The sequence below is a fragment of the Falco naumanni genome, chromosome 7 (assembly GCF_017639655.2).
Source record: "Falco naumanni isolate bFalNau1 chromosome 7, bFalNau1.pat, whole genome shotgun sequence".
NCBI classification, from domain to species: domain Eukaryota; kingdom Metazoa; phylum Chordata; class Aves; order Falconiformes; family Falconidae; genus Falco; species Falco naumanni.
The window spans coordinates 45,060,640-45,086,751 of record NC_054060.1 but is presented as its reverse complement, the minus strand read 5'-3'; the positions used below and the strand labels follow the sequence as shown (position 1 = coordinate 45,086,751).

Here is a 26,112-nt window from a genome sequence, read left to right as displayed (position 1 = left end):
CCAGTATCCTATTGATTTGTCTGTATTTTCATATCCTCCTCTACTATAATGTCCAGGCTTGTGGGTTAGTGGAGCTGAAGGTTCACCTTTCCCATGAAACTGAAGAATTCCCTCCCCAGCTCCTCTACCCTTCTGGACTTAAAAATCTTTCTCAGATTTGCAGACATGGCTTTAAATCAGGAAGCTGTGGGCATCTCCTCCAGGCCCATGTCAGAGCTCTGTGCCCATCTCCTGCAGTTGTGGTCTTGGCTTTGAGTCTTTTTGGGCTGAACAGTTGTGTATTCAAGGTATAAGAAAATAAACTTTGTAAAGCAAAATATTGCCCTTGTTCTCAGGTTCAGATTCAGACTTTTGTTTCTCCAGAAGTGAGGTGAACTGTAAGACTGGCTTTTTGGATCTTCTCGGGATCCCTCTAGCTAAGGGGATTGCCTGGGCAGTGCCCAGCCTGCAGAGGCACACTGCTTTCCTGCTCCAGGTATGTGAAGATGCAGAGGGAAAGCAGCTGCATGTCCACATGAGCTTCTGCATTGTACCATTTGTTTCTCCGCCTGTTTTGCCACTAGGAAGGAACTGATTTGATTTTAAACCAAGTCAAAGAAGTGCAGCAAACACACACTGTATGATAAAAATCTGGCTCTTACCTTAGGCAGCCCCTTGCTGGGAGCTCTGCCTGCTATGGGTTTTCTCAGCTTTTTGGCTAAAGCAGAGCAGTTCCCATGGTCACAGAGGGAAGCACCCTGTGAGGCTCTGCAACACCCACAAGTTTTGCAGGTTAACAGAAACGATGACGGAGTGAAAGAAATAGTTTTATTTCTGGCCTGGTGAAAACCTTGGATAATTTTTTCTTTCAAGTGAATTGAATGTGTGTTAATAACATAGCATATCATTGGGTGCAGGTCTGTTTAGGGAATGGCATTTGCAGTGGAGAAAAGGAAAGAGATGGGTTAAGAAACACATGGGCTTTGGGAAGGCATCTCTAGGGAGCTAAGCAAATTTGTGCCTCTGTGTTTGTGTATGTATGCATCCACCTGGGCATGGTCACATGACTGACTGCATTATCACAGAATTACAGAATATTTGGGGTTGGAAGGGACCTCTGGAAATCATCTGGTCCAACCCCCTGCTAAAGCAGGTTTCCTAGAGCAGCGTGCACAGAGTCGTGTCCCATCGGGTTTTGAACACCTCCATTGAAGGAGACTCCAGAGCCTCTCTGGGCAGCCTGTCCCAGTGCTCTGGCACCCTCAGGATAAGGAAGTTCTTCCTCATATTCAAATGGAACTTCTTGTGTGGCAGTTTGTGTCTGTTGCCCCTTGTCCTGTTGCTGGGCACCACTGAACAGAGCCTGGCCCCGTCCTCTTGACACTTGCCCTTAAGATGTTCTGTAGATATTGATAAGATCCCCCCTCAGTCTTCTCTTCTCCAGGCCAAACAGGCCCAGCTCTCCCAGCCTTTCCTCACAAGGGAGATGCTGCAGTCTCCAAGTCATCTTCTGTTTCAGTGAAAATTTTACTATTTTATGTTTTTATTTGTCTGTCCCTCTAGGGTACTTGGTGATATAATTGCATATTGGGAGACATGGTCACTTGATTAAATACCAAGCAGAAACTTTCTTCCAATGTAGTCTCAGTGGTCAGGATTTATAGCTGCTCTTCCAATAGAAGTACTGTCCTAAGCAGTTTGTTGTCTCATTCAGATATGGAGTTTCAAAACTGGTTAAGATTCCTTAGTGCTTTTTCCTGGTCTTAAAGGCTTACTGACATGGATCCGTGGGCTCTGCCTGCAGGAGCCCTGCGCAGTGAATGGTGCAGAGACGACCACTCCGCAGGCGCAGCAACATTTCACACTGCGTGACAAGCAGGTGTTTGCCCCAGGCTGAGTGAATGTGTGAGGACAGCCTCCTCAGGCCCCCCCACATCCACACACTGCAGGCATTCCCAGCCCAGCTTCTCCAAATGTCTGCAATTTTCCCTGGAAGTCTTGTCCATGTTTGTGTGGCGTTCATTCTGTACAGGAAGGTTGTAGGGAGCTAACTGTCCCAAATGCTTGCTTGTGAGTCTTTCTCATGGGCACAGCTTATTCCAGCTCCCGTGTCGATATGACCTTTTGTTGTGTGAAGTAGGCAGGTACATTCAGTGCTTCTTACACTTGACAGGCTTTAACGACTGAAGGGAAAAAAAAAATCTTCATGTGCAGAGGGGTGGTTTTTTTTCCCCCAGCATCTAACTCTGCAAGCAAAGCTAGACCTTTCCTCTCCTGTGACCTTCCTCTTCACATCTCTGTCTGTCTTTAGACCTGGAAGAATGCAAAGGGACTTAGCAGCAATCATAATCTCTTACTAGCCTGTGCTATGTTGCCTTGTTCGGGTAAGAGATGAGCTCTTCTGTCTAATGAACTTCACAGGATCTGGGGGGAGATACAAGTGGAGACAGGGTTGTGTCATTCCAATGCAAAATGAGTGTGCTAAGGAAGTTCTGTTTTTTTGCAGGAAGAATCGGATCAAGGAGCCTGAAGACGACCATGGAGGGAGACTGTCTGAGCTGTATGAAGTACCTGATGTTTCTTTTCAATTTCTTTATATTTGTAAGTATTTAGAATCCACTTTCTCTCCTGGTTCCTCCTGTTTCCAGCAGCCTGCTGCTCCCCAGCAGGACAGGCTGTAATTTGGTAAAGTTGCCATGGTACAGAATAGTCCCTCAGCTTTGCACTAACAATCATTGAGGGTTTTGCAGCATCCAGAGATGCTCAGACATTCAGCAAGCCAGTGCAGCAGTCATGCTGTCTGAGTTATTCCTGTCCTTGGCAAGGGAGACCAGAGGAAAAGCTGTAACTAACTAGTGGTATACATGGTCTGTCCTTGAATGACAGGAGAAAGTGTTTTCTAGTCCTGGGTGCCCTGCTGAGGTTTTTTTGCTAGGAAACAGTAATTTTCCTACCAAACATAGAGTCATTCTTGGTGACCATGTTGCTCTTGTCTTTGACAGGAAGGGTGGGAGCACCCAGCCACCCTGGCCTCTGGCAGGGATGGTTCATGTGTGCCCCTTCACTTGGCTGTCCCCTACAGATGTGGCAGCAGCTGGAGACTTTGTCTTTCAGCATTAGGGAGGGAGCAAACAGTTGTTAGAGTGACATGTAAAGGAAGAACAGTGCTTTTGCTGCTAATGGCTCGTTTAGTAAGCAAGAGTTACTAACAGCAGCGTGTAAGCAGTTACCTGCTCAGCAGAGTATATATGCCACAGAGAAACATGAATTCTCCAAGTGAACACCTTTGATCAAAAGATAGCAGTGAATCAAATTTTTCTGCAGCAGTTGTTTTGTGTTGACCTGTCTCCCTCTCTCTCCTCTCCCTGTGCCGTGACAGCTGGGAGGAGCATGCCTGCTGGGACTTGGGATCTGGGTCATTGTGGATCCCACAGGTTTTCGAGAGATAGTGGCTGCCAACCCTCTGCTCTTCACAGGAGCATACATCATGCTGGCTATGGGAGCGATGCTCTTTTTGCTGGGTTTCCTCGGCTGCTGTGGTGCCATCCGTGAGAACAAATGCCTCCTGCTTTTTGTAAGTGTCCTTGCATTTTCTGTTGGCCTTGTGGTGCTTCCCAAGAATTGAGGTGACTGGATAGATGGTGCAGTGATTAGCGTGCAAATGGGTGTCTGTTTTTGTAGCCGTTCTTCCCTCAGGTAATAAATAGGCTTAGGATACTTCTAAACACAGCTAGAAATATAAAGAATTTGCTTTTTCCCTGTGAGCCCAGTGGGTATGGAGTCTGGGAGTGTATTCTGATCTTGTTAAGCTTAGTTTCAAAATGGTCCTATTTGGTTGTTTGGGTGTTTTTTTATTTTTTAGAAGTGACCAAATATAGTCCTCTCTTGGCCATCCAAAACCCACTGCTCCACTTGTGGATTCATTCCTCAGTGGTTCACAGGAAAGCAGAAGGAACGTGTGGAGCAACACACCTGTGCAGTGGAGCCCCCCACGTCAGCAGAAGTGCACAGCTCAGAACTGCCTGTCATTGCCACCACCATCTCAATAGCTAGTCACTCCCTCATGCAGCCTAGTCTACTCCAAAAATGAACCAGATTTGTTATCTTTGGGCAAACTTGCCCCTGAATGATAGGGTTAAATTTTGGCCTGTGTGTTCATCAAGTACTACTTAAAAAGAGCTAGCCTCTAAAATAGGTCATTTCTGACCTCCACCGTAAGTTCTGATGCTGCAGGGTTTCTAGCCATTGTCTTACTGGAAGGAATTACCAGGTATGTATTGAAAGACAAAAAGAATTAGTTTTATTTTTCATTTTTGTCAAATGTGAACTTTTTTTTCTCCCTCTGGGTCTTTTGGGGTTTGTTTTTCTTGTTTGGGGATTTTTTTTTGTTGTTTGGTTTTGGTTTTGGTTTTTTTTTTTTAATCTTGATCTTACGGTGGTTTGTTATGATTGTATCTTGCACAAGCTGGTCTTGTCTCTAACTTTAAGTAGAACAGGAAAGTCCCCGTTCTTGTACACAAAACCATTTTTTCCTAGAGACATGTGTGGCTTCACTGAGAAAAATTCTCTCTAGCCCTGGGCTCATCTACCCCTTGAATTCATAGCCTGCAAATGAAAACCCTTTTCTGGAAGCCGTTGTGGGTTTGATTTCTAGTGAATCACTTCAGAAGTAAATCATAAACCCAAATGTATCACCTGTGAAGTCATGGAGATCTGCCCAGAGGAACCTAACAAACTGCAAAGGATCGGGCCCCATGAGCCTGAGGTTACTTCAAAGCCTGTCTCTGTCAGACTAAGATACTAAAAGTTAAGTTTGATGAGAATTATTGATTGTAATTGAATAGGAGAGTAATTTTTTCCAGTTTGGACCATGTCCAGTGAATAAAGATTGGGGACCTGGCTGGAGGAAGGGTGCCCTGGGCTATGCTCTTTCCTGATTTAACGTCACAGAGTAACATCACAGTTTGAATGTTCCTCCTGGTGTTTTAGTCATACGCCAGTGCACCTAATTTTGTGGTTAATACTTTTCTGTCTCTTAGAGATAGTTCTGAGCCCCGCTGCTTTATTTATTTACTTTTGTTATTATTTTATTTTATACTTGGAATGTGAGAAATATATGAGCTGGAAGTAATGCTCTGGACTAGGAGAAATTCTAAAAGTAGTTACAGGATGAAGAATTAGTGTTCCACTTTGATCAGGTCTTTCAGGGCTTCTGGTATCAAAGTCAACTCTGTTAAACACCCTGTCATCTCATGTCCAACAGCAGTGAAGCACATGGATGAGGATCTGTGCTGATACCAAGTGAAAAGAGATATGTTGCTAATTTCTGAGTGTTTTGGGGGCCGCACCAGCTGACGTTAAAATGCATAAAACATCTCTGAAACCAGAAGTCTGATGGGAGTAAGTTTTAGGTTGTTGAAAAGGCAAACCGTTCATGAGTATATGCCAGAGAGACCGGGAACACCTTGCAAAATGGAGAGTGTTAGGCTTCCCGGGTTGGTAGCTGGGGAGAAGTTGCTAGATGAAATCAAGTCTGCTTACAAAGTTGTTAAAGAATTGACGAGCCAGAGAGCTGCTTGAGTGAGAACTCAGTGGTGCATAATGTATATCTGAAGCTTTTAGTCCAAATGTAAACAGAAGATTGAAGGGACAAGACAGATGCACAAATGTGTGTTCCCTTGGTTCTGGCTTCTATGGTTGCAAGGGCTTTTATTTTTCATTAAGCTGCTGATCTTTTGGTAAAAAAACATCACTGTGGAACCTAACATGTTGCATTGAGCACAAGGCTGTGAAGTGTTTCTGGATTTCCCAGCATTCAGACTTGACTCACAAAAAGGAACAAAAATTGGCCCGCAAATCAGACATTGAATAACTTCTGGATTGTCCTGAAGACCCTCTGACTGCAAAAGAACTCCATAAAAATTAGAATCCAAAGTGCTGTTGAGCATACAACACTGCATCACAGGATTTAATTCAGCTTTGGAACAAGAACAGTCCACGTTAGCTTAATTTGGCTTAGTTTTGAGTACAGACGTCCTGTTTTGCACTCTTGTAAAATGGGTGCTGTAGCCCCTGAAACTTTTCAGGACAAAAATGTGGATCCTTTGGATTAAAGGCAGTTGCTGCTCTTTTTGGAACAGCATTGCTGAAACTGGAACAGATGAGTTGTGAAAAAAGGAAACGTGAAACATTGATTTGTGGAAACTTCTAATAAACCTCTAACCATCTCCAGGAGCTAAAGCAGGATTTCTGATGAACATGTGAGACCCCGCTCCTCAGGATGTTCACCTGGAATGGGGCAGGGGGGTACCTGTGTTCAAGTGTTCAGTCTTAAGCATGAACTTGAATGTGAGGCTGCTATGTCCCATGCATTAACCAGCTGGCTGTTTAAGTGCTCTCATAGATCAGTAATCGATTTAATTTTGGAAGGCAAAACATAATAAGCAGATTTTTACTTTCCTCAAAATGTAGAATGAGAGCAAGTTCTGAAACACTGATGATCCATCAGCAACTTCTCATCAGCCCTAATGGCTGCTCATGTTTTTTCTACAGTAACAGTTACAAATCTGTAATGCAGACCGCACAGTGTAAGTCTAAATCAGTTTGGGAACGATAATGAAGCCTACCAGAGATAATCGGGGAATGGCTGCTTCTACATCTGCACAGATCTGTGCCAGAGCTTGGGTGAGCATGTGTCTCCCAGTAATCAGTAAATGAAATGCAATTAGCAGGGTGATGGGATTAATCACTTGATCACCACCTTAGACCTCTTAGTGACTATGCTGAGATCCCTTGATGGATGATGATGTGAATTTGTAAAGCATCGTTCATTCTCATCACTTGTTCTTTGCCCTCCTGTGGTGAAATTAAAAGTGTCTCAGAGCAGGAAAAAAGAAGCCACACAGAAAACTCAAGCAGTAAGAATACATTATGGAGTTAACTAGTTCAGCAAAATCAAGCAACAGCATTCTGTTAGCAACTGAAGTGCCTGCTCATCTGACTCTTCTTGTTTTGTCATTTGAGCCCAGGCTCCTTTTGTTTCCACTGCAGAAGCAGGAAGACAAATGGGACAGGGTGGTGCGTGCACATTTCCAGTGGGGAAAAATCATTATAGCTTTGATAATTGACAACAAAACAAGATTTTGCCCACTCCAAGCAGGTAGTTTGAATTCTCTCTCCATTTACCAAAATGTGCGGTACACAGCATTTCAAACACTGTTTATAAATCAGTGCTTGGGGATCACAATGGTACTTCTGGCTCCATCTGCCTGCCTTCTGTTTCAGAAGGACCTTCAATAACCTTCTCACACATACACACAAAAATTTCAGATTTCTCTTGTGTTTATTTCTAATTGTTGCTTCAACCACCTTCATTGGTAATATGCACCGCATGTTTGTTACCCTCCATGTAATGTGGTCTTACTGTATTTTGGTTTGGTTTGTTGGGTTGGTTTTTTTTTTTTGTTGTTTATTTGTTTTTGCATCTTCTCTCTTCCAGTTCTTCATGTTTATTTTGTTAATCTTCCTGGCGGAGCTTTCGGCTGCAATCCTGGCTTTCATCTTCAGAGAAAATGTAAGTATCTGATGGTGGGCAAACTCCGAATCCCGTTAGAATTGTGCCCAGCTAGAGCATGGTATTAGAGGGTGGCTACTTCATTTGTCGAGCAACTGTTTGTTACAAATACCGACAAACCTGCTTCACTACTGCCCTCAGTCTGCCGAACTGCCAGCAAGCCAGTGAATGCTAACTAGCCTGGCATGTGCAGGGTGGGTGGTTTATACGCACAGGAGGTACACACTGAGGGACTGCTGAAATACTGGAGTTTTTAGTCTTCCTGATTCTCTTGAAGCCAAACCAGTTGCACATTCCAACAGAGGAAAGTTTTAAATAAAGTCACGCTAAGGTTAAAACCAACTCTTTTCAATATAGAATGTGTTTAACATTAATATTAATAGTGAAACCTGTTTTGCCAACAGAGCCAATGCTTCCTCTGCAGTGCAAAAACTGTCTTGTGCATCTTCTAATCACATTCCTTCCTGAATTTTTATGTTCTGGTGCTCACCAGATTCCTCTCAATGCTGCTTGTAAGGTAATCCTCCTGATCTGCCCTAAGCAAGGCTCCCCCTTTTGAGTCTCATCAATGGAGCCTTTGTATATTGCCCTGCTTACAAGTTTCTGGTCCTTCTCTCCACAGCTTTGTATGATGTAGCCTTTCTTTACTCTGTTGCTATACATATTATTCTATGGCTACCATGCCTCCCCTATGCTAATATTAAGCTTTTACTACACTAGCAGTAAGCGTATCTCATTTCTGTCTTTAACCAGCAAAGGTTTGTTCATTCTTTTCATGTTTGCACATGGGCAAAGAGCCTGACTGAACTAGTCCATCCTTCTGAAGTCATCCCATTTTTGAAATATGACTGAGTGATGGCTGTGAAAAAATATTGGCCAGTAGAGATGGTCACTAATTACTGTTAGTATCCTTTTTTTTGGCCTCTGACAGTAGTAACAGCATGTACAACACATTCCCTGTACTGAACATGACAGAAATGTGGCATGAGCATAGAAGGGCCATATATAATGATGGTTTTCCTGAGACAGGATATACTTTTAATTTTATTCAGATAAAAAGATTTTGCTAAGCAAAGAATCAAGACTTAGGAAGCTCACGGCAAGACAATGTGATTGTTTCTGCAGTAGGGTGGTCTTGGGGAAGGTAGTAAGAGGATTTCTGCACCACCACCACCCTGTATAAGCTGGTGGTCTGTTGGCTTTGCCTCAGATCTGAAGGCAGTGGCAGATCTGAACGGCACTCTGTACACACAGCGGGTGCCCCTTTCCAGCTTAGGCTTTGAGGCCATGCCCACATGGGAACAGCTACTGCTCCATAAATAGATTGCAGCATGGTGGGGTCTGGTGTGTTCTGGTCATTACAGCACTGCTGTTAGGAGTTTGTAGAGAATTTCTTTGGTTCAGCAAAGCCGCAGACTGCAAACGTAGGAACTGCCCTGTAGACCCAGGCACAGGCTTCATGACACAGAGAACATGGTCCCTGGTGAGCAGGGGCTGGGCAAGCAGCTGGCAGCTGACTGCTCCCACCTTCCATGTGCAAAACTGGTAAAAGATACAAAAAAATAGCCAGGCTTGCTGTGAGTCCTGGGGGGTGGGGGTGACTGCAGGGCTGGGGCTGTGCCCTCCTCCCTCAGTCACGAAGAGCCTGCTTACATCTTGCTTCTGGGCAAAGCATCAGTACCTTCCACTCCCATGTAAGCCGTGGGTCATGTAAGGACATGTTATCTTGCAAGATAAGGTCACAGTGGTTATTCCAGACTTCTGTGGCATCTGACAATGTTTTGTGAGATAAAACTTGAAGGGGAACAAACTTCTGTCTTTCTTGAGCTTGTCTCCTTGTCTGCATCACCAGCTTCCCACTCTGCCAGAATGACTGACAGGAAGGGCTTAAATGGGAAGGAATGAAGAACATCAAACCCCAACATAGCTAGGGATGGCTCTATGCGGGAGTTAAACTCAGTCTGCAAATTCTTGTGGTTTGTTCTCTCCTCAGGTTTCTTCTGAAAAAAACCCAAACAACCAACTCTTGTTTTGCTGTTGCTATATATTTTGGTGGTAGCTCCTCTGGCTTGATAACTACTTGTGGCAAGTTTTGTTGTCCTCTTTGGGTTAGGGTGAGGCTAGATGGCTGGCCAGGATGTCTGTGGGGACAAAAGTGGTCTTTCAATGACCCCATGTTAGGAAGAATTCTTTACAGTAGCAATGTAAGGTCAGGTTCAGTTCTGCTTTTCTCTTCCCTGTGAAACGAGTCACTTTCAAGGCATGTGGAGGTAAAGGCACATTTAGACAACCTAAATTTCTTGGAAGCTTACCAAGTGGATTCTTGTGATGGTCATTGCACCAGTCCATATGGCTGTGGCCCCACTGGGTGTGTAAAATGAGACAAAAGAGAAAGGCAGGTTCTATCTATTTGCTTTCCAGATAATGCTCAGTGCAGCTTTCTCTTGCTTTTCTCTAGCATTTTACACCCAGACTAGCTCCCAAACACTCAATAGAGTTAAATTATTAATAGCTGAGGGAGAGAAAGAGATTAAGAGACAAAAATAAGGGAGAAAAGAGATGTTTTCTGCTGAGATTTGACATGAGAGGGAAAGTCAGTGAAGCAGAGTGTAGTGGTAAGGTGAGTGAAAGTGATGTTTGCAATGGTGAGCTACTGTGATCTGCAAGTCCACTTGCACTTCCAAAGAACTGTTTAAAACCAGTTTCTGAAGAGGAAGGCTGTTGTTAATCAGCTATGGGAGTACTGGAGTTTCTCTTCCTTTGTAAAGGAGATTTTGGAGGGTGGAGAACCTTTTTTCATCTAGAAGATCCCCCATAAAATAACATCTTCTGTGAACCATAGAGAGAGATTATGAAAGAATAACTTCACTTACGTACAGGAATTGCTCTTTATATGCCCTTCAGAGGTCTGGATGGGAAAAACGCTGGAGGGATATTTGACTCTTTTTCTTAGTGAATTGTCTTAGCAAGCAAGAAAGCAGGATGGTGGGAACAGATGAGTCCCGTGGCAGGGCTCTGGATGGAGTCAGGATGCTTGGATTTTTAGCCCCAGTTCTGACACTGAATAAGCAAGTCACTTGGGTTCCTGATACCTCTGTTTTCTCAGACATAAGGCAAAAACTAAAGAACATGAACCATCCATCCCTCGGTTGAGCAGTTGGGGGTCTCTTGGGTAGAAGGCACTGTGGAAGTGACAAGTGCAGCACAGGTTACCTACAGTACAAGCACTGTACTGTATCAGAAAGGTTAGGATGCTCTGGCAGATACAGCCATAGACAGGAGTGCTCCCTGTTTTGCAAGCAGGCACCATGAAGCCAGCTTCTTGCACAGCATTCCGTATTCTTGAACATAGTGCTGCATGAGAAGGCAGTGACATTCCTGGCCAGTGCTGGCACACCTGTTTTATGCAGAAATGCCGCCTTTTTCGTAAGTCCCCTTCATCTGGCTGCAGTAGTCCCAGCCAAGCTATTTTTTGAACCTGTGTGACAAAACAGTCCCACTTCATTCACTGGCATGTAAACATTCACATGCATATGCTGCTTCTGTATTTGAGATGTTCCCCCTAGCACAGCTAGAAAAACCATGGCTGAACAGCCTGTTATTGTTCATGACTCTGGCTGATATAACTGTGTCGTCAGAAGTGTGTGCAAAGATCTAGTTTGCTTAGAAGGTCCTTTGCTCCCTTCTGAATAGTTCTTGCCATAGTACTCCAATGTGCACAGACCTCATCAGTGCCGTTACTAGCTTCAGCAAGAGGGGGGCTGGAGGCACATGAGTAGGACTGTCTTGTTGAGTGTTATCCTCCTTTGTCAGCAATTTTTTGAAAGAAGAAAGATGCTTCTGCTGATTTTTTTCCCCCCATTATTCTGAACTTCAGATGCTCAGGACAAACAGTTTAAGAGCAACAAAATGGAATCAGTTATTTTCCTGGCAAACTTACCCTTCCAGCACTAGGCTTTGTTTTAAGCCAAGTCTCGTAAAAATCGCACACAAACTCTGAACAATTTCCTCTGGGGTTGCTGCTGTCAAAATAAAGGTTTCACTTTATATTTAAATGACTCTTTTTTTTTTAGACCCAGCCAAAGGCAGCCAGCTGGGATTATTACCAATGGTAATATCAGTTTCAAAGTCTGTACTTCAGAAACAGACAAGCGTCAAAAAAAGTGCTGCTGTCTCTGCAGGGTAGTATGCTGTGTGGATAAAGTACGCAGGGAAAGGGGAGGAAAGGAGAATACTGAGGTCATATTTCAGCATCATCTAATCTGACCTTCCCTCAGTGCACCAAATTCCCAGTGGAAAATGTTCTCTGGTATTTTAATATTCAAAAGCAAAAAATGAGTTAATAGCTGTCCCATAAAAGTAATTTAGGTATTTAGTGGCATATCTAATTAAAAGGTAGTGAGATTGAGCTACCTGCATCATTCAAGTCTTTGTAACAAACTTTTACCCACTATTGATTTAGTCATTAAATTTGGCCTTAATTTGTATTTCTAAAAGAGAAGTCAGTATTAAGTGGTATTTGGGGTCTTTTAAAGAATCACCACAGCCCTCTCTTTTTTTCCTTAAATTTTGTGATGCGGTTACAATGGAAATAAACAATTTTGTGCTTGTGCTTTTCTTCCCACCCATGCATCTCATTCATATGTATGTGCGATATTTCACGTCGCATGTCAAAAACCCGAAACCAACTTCTAGCAGTATATGTTACTGCATGTGCACTGCTGTATGAACAACAGAAAAAAAGAAAAAGGAGACTTTTTCAGGCAGCTTAAGCAGCTTAATTCCTGATCCTGCAGATATGCAACCTAGAGCAGTGCTGTACGCAGCCAAGTCCAACCCCCCTCACTGAGCCTTTGCAGTGGCGGAGAGATTTGCCTCTGTGGATCACAAATCACAATGTATTTTGGAGAAGGGACCACACAAGTGAAGACCTATTGGGAACCTGAAGAGGGGATTCCTTGAAGTTTTTATCCTGAATTGATAGAAAGGCAATGAGATTGAATCGTGTTAGGTTTGTATATTTAGTAGTCCTCCAGAGAGTGATCCTAAGTAAATGTAATTTCAAGGTGTCTTAACTTTTTAAGAAGACGCTGAGCCAAAATGTTCAGTTTTTCTGTTTTACTGTAAATGTAAACAGGAGTAAATGAAATTCCTTTTGTTTATATTGCTGACCTGAGGAAAAATGTTTAAATTATCTAAACACTGGAAATATATAATGAGGATTTTTTTTCTTCATGTGTGTGGGTGAGTTTAGATAATCTAAAGCATTGTCAGGGAAATAGTCCTTCTTTTCCAATTTGTAAGTTGACTTGAACATTTCATATTTGTTATATGATTTTTATTTCCTTTTCATTCCCAGAAAGTTTCATATTAAGGCTTTATTCTGCTTTTTCACACATGGAAGTAAATTCAGAGCAGTTCCCCTGTTGTTAGTAGGAAGTTAACTGGTTTGAGATGAAAAGTGAGTGGAAGATCATGATGGCAGACCTCATGATGTAAGTTAAAGATCTCTTTGAGTGTGGATTGGAAGTTCTTTCTAAAATCTATTTTAGTCCTGTTTCAACTTATGAAGCACTTTCAAATAATGCTGAAAATTTTTAACAACAAAACCTTTTAAAAATTAAACAACCAACCTTTAAGTGTAAACATTACCTTACAAGTACAGATATAACTCAATCCTGATTTTTAATGAGCAACAGGTTTATTCAACAGGTGCCATTCACCCTGGATGTAATTACAATTCAGCCAGTGGCTTTTCCCAAGTTTGTCCTCTAAGGTTTGCAAAAGAAAAGAAAAAAAGAACAAAACCAAAACAACCAAGCAACCCTTAGCATAACAACCCTTAGCATTCACAGAAGGGAGATTTGGGAAGTGCTTGAGAAAGGTGTTGGCAGTAGCCTTTACATTTCCACTTTGTGTGTTTCAGCTGACCAGAGAGTTTTTCACCAAGGAGCTGAAGAAGCATTACCTGAGGAACAATGACACGGATGTCTTCTCTTCTACCTGGAACTCTGTTATGATCACAGTAAGTCAGGCTGTGCCACTCCCGCGCTGCCCATGGCCAGTGGCCGTCAACACGGTGCTCAGCCAGGACCCTCAGCTTGCCCAGGGCCAGCCAGCTTCAGCCATCCTGGCACGTCAAGCGCAGCACTGGGGTTTGTGGTGGTGGTGGGAGGTAGATGAGAATTTGGCTGGCAGCTGGTCTTTCTCAAAGCAAGCTGCCGTCGGTCCCATGAGATGCTCCCAGTGACTGAGTCAGCCTTTGTGGTTTGCCAGAGCCTGAGGCATTTGACCTAACTGAGTACCCCCAGCTTTTGAACAGCGAGCACGGAGCCGTGGAGCTGTCTGCAGCTGGACATTGCTGCATTTATCTTGGACCTTTCACCTTGCAGACTGCTTCAGAACTATTCCCAGCCAACAGCAGCCAAAGACTGGTGCTAACTAATGACATTTATTAGCTCTTGTGAAATGAGTTGGTAGGTGGCAGATTAGGCAGGAGTGTGCCTAATGGTATATTTTCAGTATAGAAATATTAGCTGTCAACATTGACTTTCTTATTGCAGTCCTAATCAGGCAGGTTACAGATTGACTGTCATTTGAATTGGAGTTGTTATTATCTACTACAAATTCTCTGTGTGTTTGTGTGTACACATGTGAACTTAGTGCTCGGTACAGCCCACGGTGTATCGCTTTAGGATTGAAGAGTAGGATGTCAGGCTCTGCAGATGAAAAGTCAATTTTAATCTTAAAAGAAAAAGATGATTGCTGCCCTTTGTGCTGATTCAGGACTTTAATAAAGACGTTTCCTTTTGCTGACTGAAAGGAGACAGAGTATGACTTGAATCCTTAAAAAGGACCTGACTTGAATCCTAAAAAGGGACCTTACTTGAATCGTGTAGCAGTGCCTTAGAGCAGCCACAATCCCAGCCATTAGCTGTGGGGTGAACAGGCGGGCAGGAGCCTGGATTGTGCTGCTGACCCCCTTTACAGACTTGCTGGGTGATCTCAAGCAAGTCATTCTGGATGTGCTCCAAAGTCCAATGTGGTTCATGGCATTATTCCCAATGGTACCTTAGAGTCTACAGTATGACGTGGGAACAGGGGGACATTATAAAGCAGCTTTGATGAAACAGAAGATCCAGGGTACAAGCACAACCCATTTCTTTGGAAACAACAGTTGTTTTGTCTCTGCTTTGACTAAAACTTTGATCTCTACAAGAATAGGTCTTTGGTAAATTTCTCATATATGCTTTTCAGGGCAAAGTGTCAACTCTCTCTTCCTTTCTTCTCTGTGCCCCTCTGTAGTTTGCCTGCTGTGGAGTGAATGGACCAGAAGATTTTGAATCTGTCCCTCATTTTCCATACTCCTCTTTGGAAAAGGCGACACCAGAGGCTTGTTGCCAGCGAGAACTCCAGAGCCGGGAAGGGATGTTTGTCAACAAGGAAGCCTGCCTCACAGGCATTGAGAGGTTTCAGAATCGACAGGTAAGAGAAGCTGAACACTAGGAAAAGGAGTTCCACAGTGAGCGGAGAGATGGCTGTGGTGGTCGTGGGTAGCTGGTGAAGCCGGCAGGTTGTGCCATTCTGACTGTAGCTCACATCCTAATTACGCTTCTGTTGACAGCTTTTGAAGTTATGGCATATGTCTGAGTTTGAAAATCCCCTTTCATTGTGTGCACTGCTAAGTCCATGTTGTGCTGTATCAGCAGAAATATGAAGATGTTCCCAAGGGATTGAGAGGTGGGGTGGAAATTTACGTCAAAGGAAATTTTACTGTGTTTCTGAAGGTTAGTACTATCTCTGAGAAGTTAATTAGAAAGCCAGCACAGGTCAGCAAGGGTGGGAAGAGGTTGGCTCCCACTGGCTGTTGCAGTGGCTCCAGTCTAGCCCACAAAGACTCCTCACCAACAACATAAGCAACCAAGGGATCAAGGGTTAAACAGCCACAGAAAACCATGTCTGTTTTCCAAGGAAGAGGAATGTTGGAAAGCTGCATTTCTCTCCTCTTTTACTCTTTACAGTAGAAAAAGGGCATTTCTTTTGCCAGGCCCCTCTATTTGACAATTTTTTCCTAATACTAGACTGGAACAAGACAGTTCAGCATAAGACATTATTGACACTGATACTACAGTGATGTTTCCTTACAATGTCACCAAGGCTTGAAGTTTTAAGAAACTTTCTTGCAAAGTTCCTGACTGTTCACCTCACTATTAGCAAGCCAGCTGAGCTCTGTAAAGACTGCGTATAACAAGCCTCCTCTTTTCTCCAGGCTAGGCAGCGGTCCTCTTTTCAGCACGCAGTAGCAGATTGTGAGAGTAAAGGAGTTTGGAAGCAGCGTGTGAGCTGCTCCTTGCCTGGCAGCTGGAAATGGCTGGCAAAGGCACTCTGGGTGGGAGATCACAGCAGACAGCACCGTACTGCAGCTGCCAGGTCTGATTGCTGTGAGTAGACAGGGAATAGAGAGAGCGAGAGATGACAAAGAGCAGGGAGGGGAAGGGAAATGCAGTTTCGGAAAGAGCATTAAAGCAGATAACGGATTTAGCTTTCCCTAAGTGGTGATGCTGAGGCCTACCACTCCTATGGAAAGAGGAGGCTTCCTATGAGTCCTTGTCACCGCAGTGTCTGTGGGAGAAGCTGTGTGCACAGCGAGTGTCACCGAGCACACAGGGAGGCAATTCTGTAAAATGGGAGAGATGCTTTCAAGCAACTGATGGCTGAATTCAGGCATTCCTGGAGCAAAGTCAGGCTCTTGGGACACCATGCTGGTAGGATAGTGCTGGCCACACTTGTGTTCACCCCCGTTTGTAGCCAGCTGAGCGGGGCATGCTGGAAGCTGGGTTAAGGTTGGACTTCTGGCAAGCACCCAAACATTTCATTGCTGGGTAGGATGCTTCTCCCTGAAAACTGGGCTGAATCATGGCCCAAACAGAGCTGCTGCTGGGCGGTCTCATGTTGACAAAAGCGTGGTTAGAACAGCTCGGTTACTGCCCGGACGGTCTGCGCTCCCTGGGTCTGCCGCATGAGTGGATCCTCTCCGTGCTGTTCCTTGCTCTACCCTGGTTGTGTCTCACTGGCAGCGAGCAGGGAATGTCATGGGCAACAGTATGTAACTGTCGTGCTGTCTTTGAAGTTCAGACATTTCCTTTATGGGCAGAAGGAAAAAATCAGGTGATTGAATCATCCCAGCAGGATGACATTAAATGTGTATGTGTGAAAAATATTCTGAGTGGGGAGGAGAGCTACTTTTTACATTGGACAAACTCAGATCTACTTTTCCTATTTGCCAAAATCTGCTGGTGGATTGGAATTTTAGGCTGGGAAAGCTGAGGCCAGGATAAACTGGTGATTTCTAGAAACATCCTGAAATCTTTGCAGAAGATTTACCTGCTGTTAATTGTATGAGCAATAATAAATGACATTAAAGATGATGGTTAAACTATGCTGCATAAGTGGAAGGATTGCTGTAGTGCATGGCCCTGGGTTATTAATGAAATTGATTCTACTACAGCCAGAAGGTCAACAGGTGTTCATCCATGCTCCTTTGGGGGAAGGCACAGAGAAAAGGTCTTGGGGTGTGAAAGAGCTGCTGGCTATGACAGGATTCAAGAATCTCCTGCCTTGGCTTTAAATAAATCATCCTTTTACCTAGCCATCCTGGACTGCCTGTCACCTGCCCTGAGGGTCCTTTCCTCTGGGCTTAGCATGCCCTTTACAGAAGGAGTGCTTCTCCTGTGCTGGTCCTCTCTGCTCTGCAAGAAGTCACAGTTCCTTGTGGTCACTGAGGGCTTGTGAACGTGACTGCAGCAAAGCCTTCCCCTCCCCAGCACTGTCCGGTGGGTCTCTGCCTGCTGTGCTGTGGGGCTGAGTGAGAGGGTGAGAGGGAGCCGTGCTTACCGTGCCTGGATCTGAGAGCGCCTCTTGTACTAATGAGGGCTATGCTGGGAGAACAAGACAATGTGCTGCTCAGGTGTGTCTCACCATGCTTTGTCCTTTCTAGGGCTGCTACACTGTGATCCTGAACTCCTTTGAGACCTATGTGTACCTTGCAGGAGCCCTTGCCATTGGAGTGTTGGCTATTGAGGTACTTAGTGTTGTGTGACTTAGAAGAGCAGTGTCAGTAGATGTCCAGGTAGATGTCCAGCAGGGAGGCAGACAGGCAGGTGCTCCCCCTTGCCAGGGGAAGCTGCTTCTGCGAAGTCCAAGCAGATTAATTAAAATGTGGTTTTGATAGCCTGGAAAGAGGCAGGTGCTTGACGAAAGGCAGGGAAATAACTGGTGCTGCGTACCTGCAGTGCCACGCGCTTGCAGTGCTGCCTCGCATTAGGCTCGCTGCAGGGCTGGTGCCCTGCCACACTGGCCACAGGGTCTTCGGGGACCCACCGCCTGCCCCAGGGCCCCACACAGTCACTGCCTTCCTTGCAGAGCACCCCAGTAAGCTGGCTAATCTATCACTTGGTTAATGTGTTCAAACCCAGCTTTTGCTTTAAAAACTTCTGTTTAGAGCCTGAAAGTGTATTGGTTCCAGAGCATCTTCATTATCCTTCATTGGTACCTGACCCTTTGGCAATGTTTCTGAGGAACAGGCTTCTACCAGATATAATACTAGCCCAGAAGCGATGTCCCTGCAGTATTGCCGGGGAAAGGCTGTGTGCTTTCCCCAGTCCTGTCTTGTGCAAAGGAGAGGGATCTGGGCAGAGAACTCCAGCAGCCCCCACACATGCCATGCTGTGCCTGTTCCAGGCTGTGGCAGTGAAGTGCAGAGCAGGGATGGTGGAGTGTGCCCCCCTGCTCACACCAAAGGCAGTTTGGGAATGAAGCCAGGCTGCTGCTGTAGCTACAAACGGGGCAGGGGGAGGCAGGGAGCGGGGGCAGGGCAGGGGAAGGGGGGATCGCATTCAGGAAAAATAAAAAAGTTTTTCCACTGCCTTCCGCGGGTGGTGAAAAGGGTTCCCCTTCACTGCCTCACTGCCTGCGGGGCAGGAGGGACTGACAGGAGTGATCCCAGGGCCAGGGAGGGCTTTGCCAGTCTTCTGGAAGATGCAGCTGACTCTTGTGGTTCTCTGTTTTGTTTTTGCCCTCTTCTTCCCCCCCCCCCCCCCCCTTCCCAGCTGTTCGCCATGATCTTTGCTATGTGTCTCTTTCGAGGGATCCAGTAAGAGGTGGCCCACGAACCACCACGTTCCCCACATGCTCGGAAGAAGGAAAATCAGAAGAAACAAAACCTGAAAACACCCAAAAAACTTTATTTTTTTTAACAAAATGGGGTAGGGAAAAAAAAAAAGAAAAAAAAAGAGGTTGTAATATATGAATGACCAAAAGGATTGTACTTCAGGGGCTGGAACTTTGAGGTGATGTGCACTACACTGTACACCGGACCCTTGCCCAGAGCCACCTGCAGCAGCCGTGGAGCAGGAGCCCAGCGCAGCTGATTGCACTAGAGACTGATGGAGCCGGCCGGGCGGGAGCGGGAGGACGGGCACAGCTGTCTCTCCTGCAAGGCCATGGCTACCGTTCACGACTTTGTCATGCTTTAGACAGCAAAGGACTGAAGAACAGACGTGCAGGGGCTGGATGAGCCAAAGTCTGGACTGTCCAGGTGGGTTTGCAACAAACAGTGGTGGCTTACCTAAGAAGTAGGTAGTCATCGTTTGCATGGTTCTGGCTTGAATTCCCAGCCACGAAATGAAAACACACATGCTGCAGCGGAAGCTCTGCCCTCGTCACCTGAAGCTTGCCAGAGAAGTCAAGCACTGCAGTGAGGCTGGCTTTCCTCTGGAGCTCCAGGCAGGGGCAGCATAGTCTCATATAGCAATGGGATTCAGCTAAGGCTGGCTGATGGTCGAGAATTTGGTGCCTACCTTTCTGTTTTTACTAAGATTTACTGTTCGTTGTTGTGAAAAAGAAAGAAACCAAACGGTTCCCTACTGTCTTTCCATCTCCTGGGAAAAATTATGGCTCTGGCCAAGAATCACTGAAACTGCTGCCTTCCTGAGAAGGCGAGGAAATATTGTTTAAATCTTGTCAGCCTTTGCCTTTCCCTTCATACTTGCAAAAAGTGGATTGTGGTGCTCTGTTAGCATAAATATTTGCAGTGGTTCTTACATGCTTTCCAGCTCTAAGGGGAGGTCCAGGCACGGTGCTGGATGGAGGAGGCTGAGGTTTGTCAGCCACTCCCACGCTGTTTGCCTGAAAGAGTCTTGTGGCGTTACTTCTGTTCAGAGGATTTCCTGCAGGATTCTCCCATGGGCTCATGATGAAAGCATCAAATCAGAATTGTTTTAGTCTGCCTGTTAGTTGAGAGTGTTTCCTCCCCTGAGATAGTTTGACATTTAACTGACGTGTCATCTACTAAATCATTTGGAAGTGAACTTGAGAAAGATGCCTGGGGCTGGACCTTGGTCAGAGGTTAAGGTGGAACTGCTGAGGCCCCAGGCAGGCTCTAAGAGCATCCAGCGGACAGCCAAACCACCCCAGCTGCTGCCCCAGGGACTGTGGTTATTGACCCAGACAGGTCACTCTCCTCTGGAAGCATCAACTCCTGTTGCCTTAGTTGTTCATGTGGTTACTCCCTGACCCCAAACTCATTTTACTTGGGGGAGGACAGAAGGGGCTGTGGTTTCTTGTTTAGCTTAGGTCTTTTTACAGATTTTATAGGTTCAGATTGTGGAGCACTTTTATATAGACTGAAACCAGCCCCTCTGGAATCGTGCCCTGACTTTGCAGCAACAGGTATGTTGCCTGGGTGTTCCCCGACACCACCACACTTGGGCTTTCCCAGTGGCACTGCACAGGCTACAGGGAAGGAAGGAAAGCAGCAGAAAGCCTTGTCCATGACAGAAAAAGATCCTGGTTAAATATCCAGATTGGGGAATGAGGATGCTAAGGAACAGGAAGGAGGCATTAGAGCTTTTCCAAGTTTTATTTGAGAACAATTTGCACATCAGCAGGAGAGGGCCTGGGCAGGTAGAGCTGTAGCCCACCCGGTGCCGCAGTCAGCATATTCCAGCATTGTAATAGGCGGCCAGGGCTACTGAGCGGCCTTCAGATGTTGCATTAAACCTTGTGGAAAGCTTTTCTGAACTGTTTCCCTCTGGATCTTCTTTTAATGAGGCATTTTAGCATTAAATCCTGGTCTGTTGTTTAATGAAGGAAAACAGTTACACTAGCCAAAACCCAGCAGTATTTGTACCCAACAGCAGGTGCTGTGCTTAAGATAGGAAAAATCTGTTGCATCTGCTAGTCTTGCAGGGAATGGGCTGAGCAGAAGGCGAGCTTATCTGTTCTGCTTCTGCCTCAGGAGCTGGTGTCAGTGACTGTTCTGGGAGAGCAATTCTCAGGGGATGAATAAACCATCAGCAAAGACAGTAATTTGGCTGGATGTGAGCAAGGGAAGCAAACTGCCTCCCTCAGTCTCCAATTTTTTCCTTTACCCTCAGTTTATTATGTAAAGACCTGGCTGTCTCAGGTCAGAGCCTGGAAGGTGAATAACCTGATTTGGATATTTGGGTACCTGCATGGTGGGTGGCTGAAGGAAGAAAAAAACCAAAAAGCCTTAAAGCCTTTTTCTGCTACCAGTGGCACGGGGGAAAAAAACATCAGAGCTGGGGGAACTGGACCAAAAGCACCGAAGTGCAAAGTGATAAATATACACACTTGAAGCAGGACCTCTGCTTGTTTCTCTTTGCCTTTCCTAATTCTGTACTCATTGCTTTGTCTGGGTTTAGCTTTCTCACTTTCCCTCTCTCCCAAATGGTAGTCCCTGTACCTTAAAAAAGCGCTCTCATTCTTCTGTTATTCTGGCCTTTCTTACCTGCTCCGATCCCCCATTGCTCTTTTCTGGGTGAAGACTTCAAATCCTCTCTGCAGCTGGCTAGTGTGCCACTGGGAACACAGCTTGAAACCCCAGCAAAGGCCAGGCAGCACATTTTAAACAAGAATTGGAGATAGCTGTAAAGATACGTGCAAGTCTGAGAAGACCTGTGGAAGGTGGTAAGAGGCAGAAGGCATTTCCCCCTGGGGAATTTAACGAACAAGCAAGACCAGAAAGCAGACTCCTGCTGTATGGCAAAGCATGTAAATTTGTTGGTTTTGTCCTTTGGTTTTGTGGCTGCCCCCTCTGTTGTACAGTAGTTTTCAGAACAGTAGGCAGGAGAAGCAACTGTATTTTTATATTTGTTTTTAACAGTTCTGGTGAGTATTTTGGGGTAAGGGGCTCAAGCTAGATTTGCTGCTTGCTGGAGAGCTCCAGCAGGCTGGGGACTGGAGGAAGCTGCCGTGCTGCTGCCTCCTTCGCTGTAGTACAGTGACCGTGGCCCAAGGACCTTGGGTGGAAGAAGTAAAAAGCAGCTTGTGCCTGTGAGCCCACAGCCCCTCTTGGTGCCCCTGCCTCCTGGCTGTTATTTAATGCTCAAGTGACTGTCACAAACGCCTGGGAAAAGGGCTACGTGTGAAATAACGTTTGAAATCTATTTTAAAAAAAACAAACTGTAAATGTTCTTTTTATTAGATAGTGGAGCTAATTTATCCTGTATTCCCTACTGTAATGCTTTTTTATATTGAAAGGATTTTTTTTTTTGGTAATATAAACCAGAACACAAGCCTGAAGCACTCTCTGCACGGTTTTTGTGTGCTTTTCTTAAAAAATTAAAAAATAAAAGAAAGATATTGTGACAGTGAAGTGAAACGGCTTTAATTTTCACTATTTGCTTGGTGTTAAGTACAGTCACTTTCCTACCAGAGGAGAACAAATGAACTTGGGTACAGCAGCTAAAATGAGGTATAAACTGAAGTGTCCCATTCTCTTCCTCACCCCCCACCCCCTACCCCCAAGTAAAAACCCTTGACCAGAAAGGAGAAGCCAGCTTAGGACAGACAGAGCCTCTCCTTAGTATCCAGCTCCAGTTTGCCAAATAGTGGTTAGGCATAAATAAGGCGATGTAGGGAGTTAAGTGAATGACAAGATTTCTTCATCCTCAAACACGAGGGCTCTATGAATGCAAGGGTTTGGGTCTACCTCTGGCAGAGCAAGGGGGTCAGCCTTAGTCCTGGCCTGTGCCTGCTCAGAGCACAACCTCTGGGGAACACAAGTCCTAACCCTGCACAACATTATACAAATGCAGGTAATTCATTGCAGTCTCCCTTGGGAGGAGATGGTGTTGGTCCAAGACCTTTCTCACAATTTAACAGATAAGGAAACTGAGGCCCATAAAGATGGAGGTTTTTTCTCAGCAGCTCAGTAGCAGATCCTGAAGTGATGCTTCAGGCTTTTGATCCCACATTATATGCCCAACTGCCACTTGCACCTGTGATGCCAGCACTTCTGTCCTTAGGGATGCAGTTCTGTACAAATGTTCCAGCATCCTCCTTCCTTTCCCCCATTCACAACAGAGTGAAGACAACCAGGCACAGCTGGTTTCTGGCAGCAGTGCAGATGCTCTGCCCAGGCTCCATCTTCAAGCCACCCTGAGAAACTCCCTCCTCGACCTCACCTGCTATTCAAATTCACTTCCTCACAGGGGCTTGGCCATGTTTCTCCTGCAGCACCTTGCTAATGAGAAGAGACCATGCCAGGAACCATCACCTTTTTGTAGCCATTGCCAAGCAAAGGCATCCATTTGCCCCTTCTCACTTAGTTGTAGAAGAGGTGTAGAGCCCCAGTCCACTTCCACACTTTCTACACAATCCATTTATAGCAAGAAGCATGAAAATAAAACTTCTTAATCTCTTCCCTTTCAGGACTAGATACCAAGTAGCATGAAATCTCTTACCACTGGTCACTCTCCCAGGCTTCGCTCTACACTGGAGCAGGAGACATTGACTGGCAAAACTAGAAGTGGCTCACTGCTTCAAGTTTTGCAGAGGCAGCTACCAAGCAGGGGACCAGCTGAATCTGACCTCACCTCATTTAAAGCTCCTTTGGAAAGCTGCAACTGCTTCCCCCCCACCCCCTCACCTGATTTAGCCATCAAGAAGTCTTTGGAGAACTGCTCTTACATAGTGCAGTAACTCATTTCTCTCACCTGCTGGATGACATGTCAAGGTACACTAGGTACGCTAATCAGTGGCCACCTACAGACCCAGAGTCATAACTAAGTTCCTAGGACCTGTGGCCAACACAGATGGGAAGACAGTATTAAGATGACCTTCCACTTCCTTCTTCTGCAAGATTGCTTTTGCTGTGGTCAGTTTTACTTGTCTTTCCTAGAAACATTATTTCCCACCCCCCAAAACCAACAAGTTAGTGTATACATTCATGTGACCCCCCAAAACACAAAGAATCAAGCTTCACGTACCTATACCCACAACTACAGCCAAAGTACTGGACTGAAGCCATTGCAGCTGCCTGTGCAGGTGGTGTGCAGGGTGAGAGCAACAGCCACAGCATGCCATGCTCCAGCTCCCACACACAGCTTATTTGTGGTAATAAGACCACGGTCGGTCTTGTTTGCGATACTCTCCAGGCTGAACTTGATCATTCCCTGCTTCACAGGGAAAAGGTTTCCCTCTTAGAGCCCAATTCTTCCACCTGAACAGGAAGGCTCCTCTTAAATACAAGTTTTAGTTGCTCACTATCATATTTTGGAAGTGTTGAAAGTAGCTTGGCAGGCATGTGCTGTTGGGAGGCTCCAGAATTTAGCCTGCTTCTGGGATGTTGCCTCTCCATTTGATTTACTTTTTAGGAAAAAAAAAAATTAATATGTATATAGTTGTGATGTTTCCTGGTTCAACTATTTCCAATATTCTTACCTGACAGACATTTTGCATGGCCAGTAGGTACAATGCACACAGTGTCCCAAGTTTATACAGCTGCTTCTAAATGCCAAAAGCACTAACACAACATACAGTAACTACCTGCTACCTTCTTCTAACTCTACTAAGATATTAAACAGCAATAGTCGTAGATCCCAGTCTCACCAGTAGCTCAAGGGCTGTTGTTCACACAAGCACTTTTGTTTGCACAGGCATCTTTCTACTGGGATTTTGGAACGTCAGCTCTATTCCAGGCCACGCTTTGATCCAGTCAACAGGAGTGCATGAGTAAGAATTCCATATCCTGTACACAGACCTTCTGGCTTTAGTCCCATAGAGAACAAAAAATGCCACCTCCAGCTGTGGACATGGATAACCTGCAAGGAAAGCACTAGGAAGTAGGGCAGCCAATGCTGTTAAGCCCAGGAGGTGTTGGAGAAACTGGCCAGTGAGTACTAAAGCACATTTAGTCTGTTGTTGAGTGAACTAGCGAAGGCATAGATGCCTTCGCGCACGCTGCTCCTTGCTGTTCTTCATCCCAGTTAGGTATCTTAATACTACAGACTTTGGTCCTCTCTTCTCAAGGTCAGAAGAGATGTGATGCCTGCACATTAGCAGAGCTGGAACACCACCTCCCACAGCTGTGGGCTCATCTCTAGAGGCTGCTTACTGACCCAAGCAGCTGTACTGATGCTCACTCTGCTCTTAATAGTCCTAACCACAACAGCACTCCAGCCCCTGCTTAACTAAAGCATCAGATGCTACCTCATGCCCACCACTGCTACTACTATCAGTGAAGCTGCAGCTGCAGGAAGTGTTCTGGGGTGAAGGGGACAGGACCCCAACGTAAAAAACTCCACAAAACATCTCAGGCAAGAGGATGTCTTTGTGCTCAATGGGCTATCTCCGATAGCTTCATTCACTTCTCTCAGACTGTAGCTCAAGCTGCTCTGCTGTTCCCAGTGCTGTCCCTGCAAAGGGAACAAGAAAAGGGTCTCCCTCTTCTTTTGCTCTATCTCCTGCCAAGCTTTGCACAGCACCAGTGCAAAAAAGACAAACAGGGTGGCACCTCTGGCAGTGAGGAAAGAAGAGCTGGCTGCAAAGCACTGAACTCGACCTAGCCCTGTCCAGCTCCCTGCTACCTGGGCAGTCAGTACTTACTAAAAGGGGAATGGGCTGTATGCAGGGGCATACCCCACCAGGCAGGTGCAAGCTTACCACGGGGAATAGCAGAGTCCTTCGTTGGTTGTCTTACCGCCCTGTCTCCTCAGGGATTTGGTTTCAATGTGCTGGTCTTATTTTGTGCTTTGTTCCAGTGGGTTCAGAGTCCGTGATCCTATAGGCCAGTTTCCCCTGGGAAACCAGCTCTTTTCCCTGAGCCTGCCAGGCTCACGCACCTCCCTGAGCCATCCTCTTGCTGCTCCTCACCTCCCACAGAGGGACTGGGGGTCCCACCTGACACCGCTCCCTGCCCCATTTCACCTGGCAATGCCATCAGCACTGGGTTACACACTGATTCATGCCGGTAAGTGGAAAAGAAGGAAACCACTTTAGAAACAAAAGGGACTAACAAAAAAAAAAGTTATAATTATAATGCAAGTTTACCGACACAAACCCCCCCTCCCACCCTTCCCATGACAAAAAGTCCAGGAATTAGACTTTCTTGGGGCGGCGTCCAACTTGGTAATAATAATAAATGCTGATGAGGATGAAGAGGGCTCGGCTGACCAGGAGGAGCATGGCACCTGTGGCTATCCGGCTACTCTCAACCAGGGAGACAGTGGTAACTGGAGGAAAAGGAGGGAGACAAG

At 45.5% G+C, this 26,112-nt stretch overlaps 2 protein-coding genes across 9 annotated transcripts in view; one reads left to right on the top strand and one right to left on the bottom strand.

Moving 5' to 3' along the window:
- Window positions 1-22,224, top strand: part of TSPAN18 (tetraspanin 18) — a 124,679-nt gene extending 102,455 nt beyond the window's left edge. For 7 of the 8 annotated variants that reach the window (XM_040600320.1, XM_040600322.1, XM_040600317.1 and 4 more), the window contains 7 exons: window positions 2,486-2,580; window positions 3,359-3,559; window positions 7,478-7,552; window positions 13,479-13,577; window positions 14,858-15,037; window positions 17,550-17,633; window positions 18,661-22,224. In XM_040600320.1, the coding sequence (XP_040456254.1) occupies window positions 2,518-2,580; window positions 3,359-3,559; window positions 7,478-7,552; window positions 13,479-13,577; window positions 14,858-15,037; window positions 17,550-17,633; window positions 18,661-18,708 (750 nt within the window). In that variant the 5' untranslated portion in view covers window positions 2,486-2,517 and the 3' untranslated portion in view covers window positions 18,709-22,224. The remainder of the gene's footprint in view (window positions 1-2,485; window positions 2,581-3,358; window positions 3,560-7,477; window positions 7,553-13,478; window positions 13,578-14,857; window positions 15,038-17,549; window positions 17,634-18,660) is intronic. The other variant, XM_040600324.1, reaches the window with a different exon arrangement.
- The window catches only part of TP53I11 (tumor protein p53 inducible protein 11), a 26,224-nt gene continuing 22,326 nt past the window's right edge, over window positions 22,215-26,112 (bottom strand). The window contains exon 7 of the mRNA XM_040600325.1: window positions 22,215-26,088. Coding sequence (XP_040456259.1) covers window positions 25,955-26,088 — 134 coding nt within the window. The 3' untranslated portion in view covers window positions 22,215-25,954. The remainder of the gene's footprint in view (window positions 26,089-26,112) is intronic.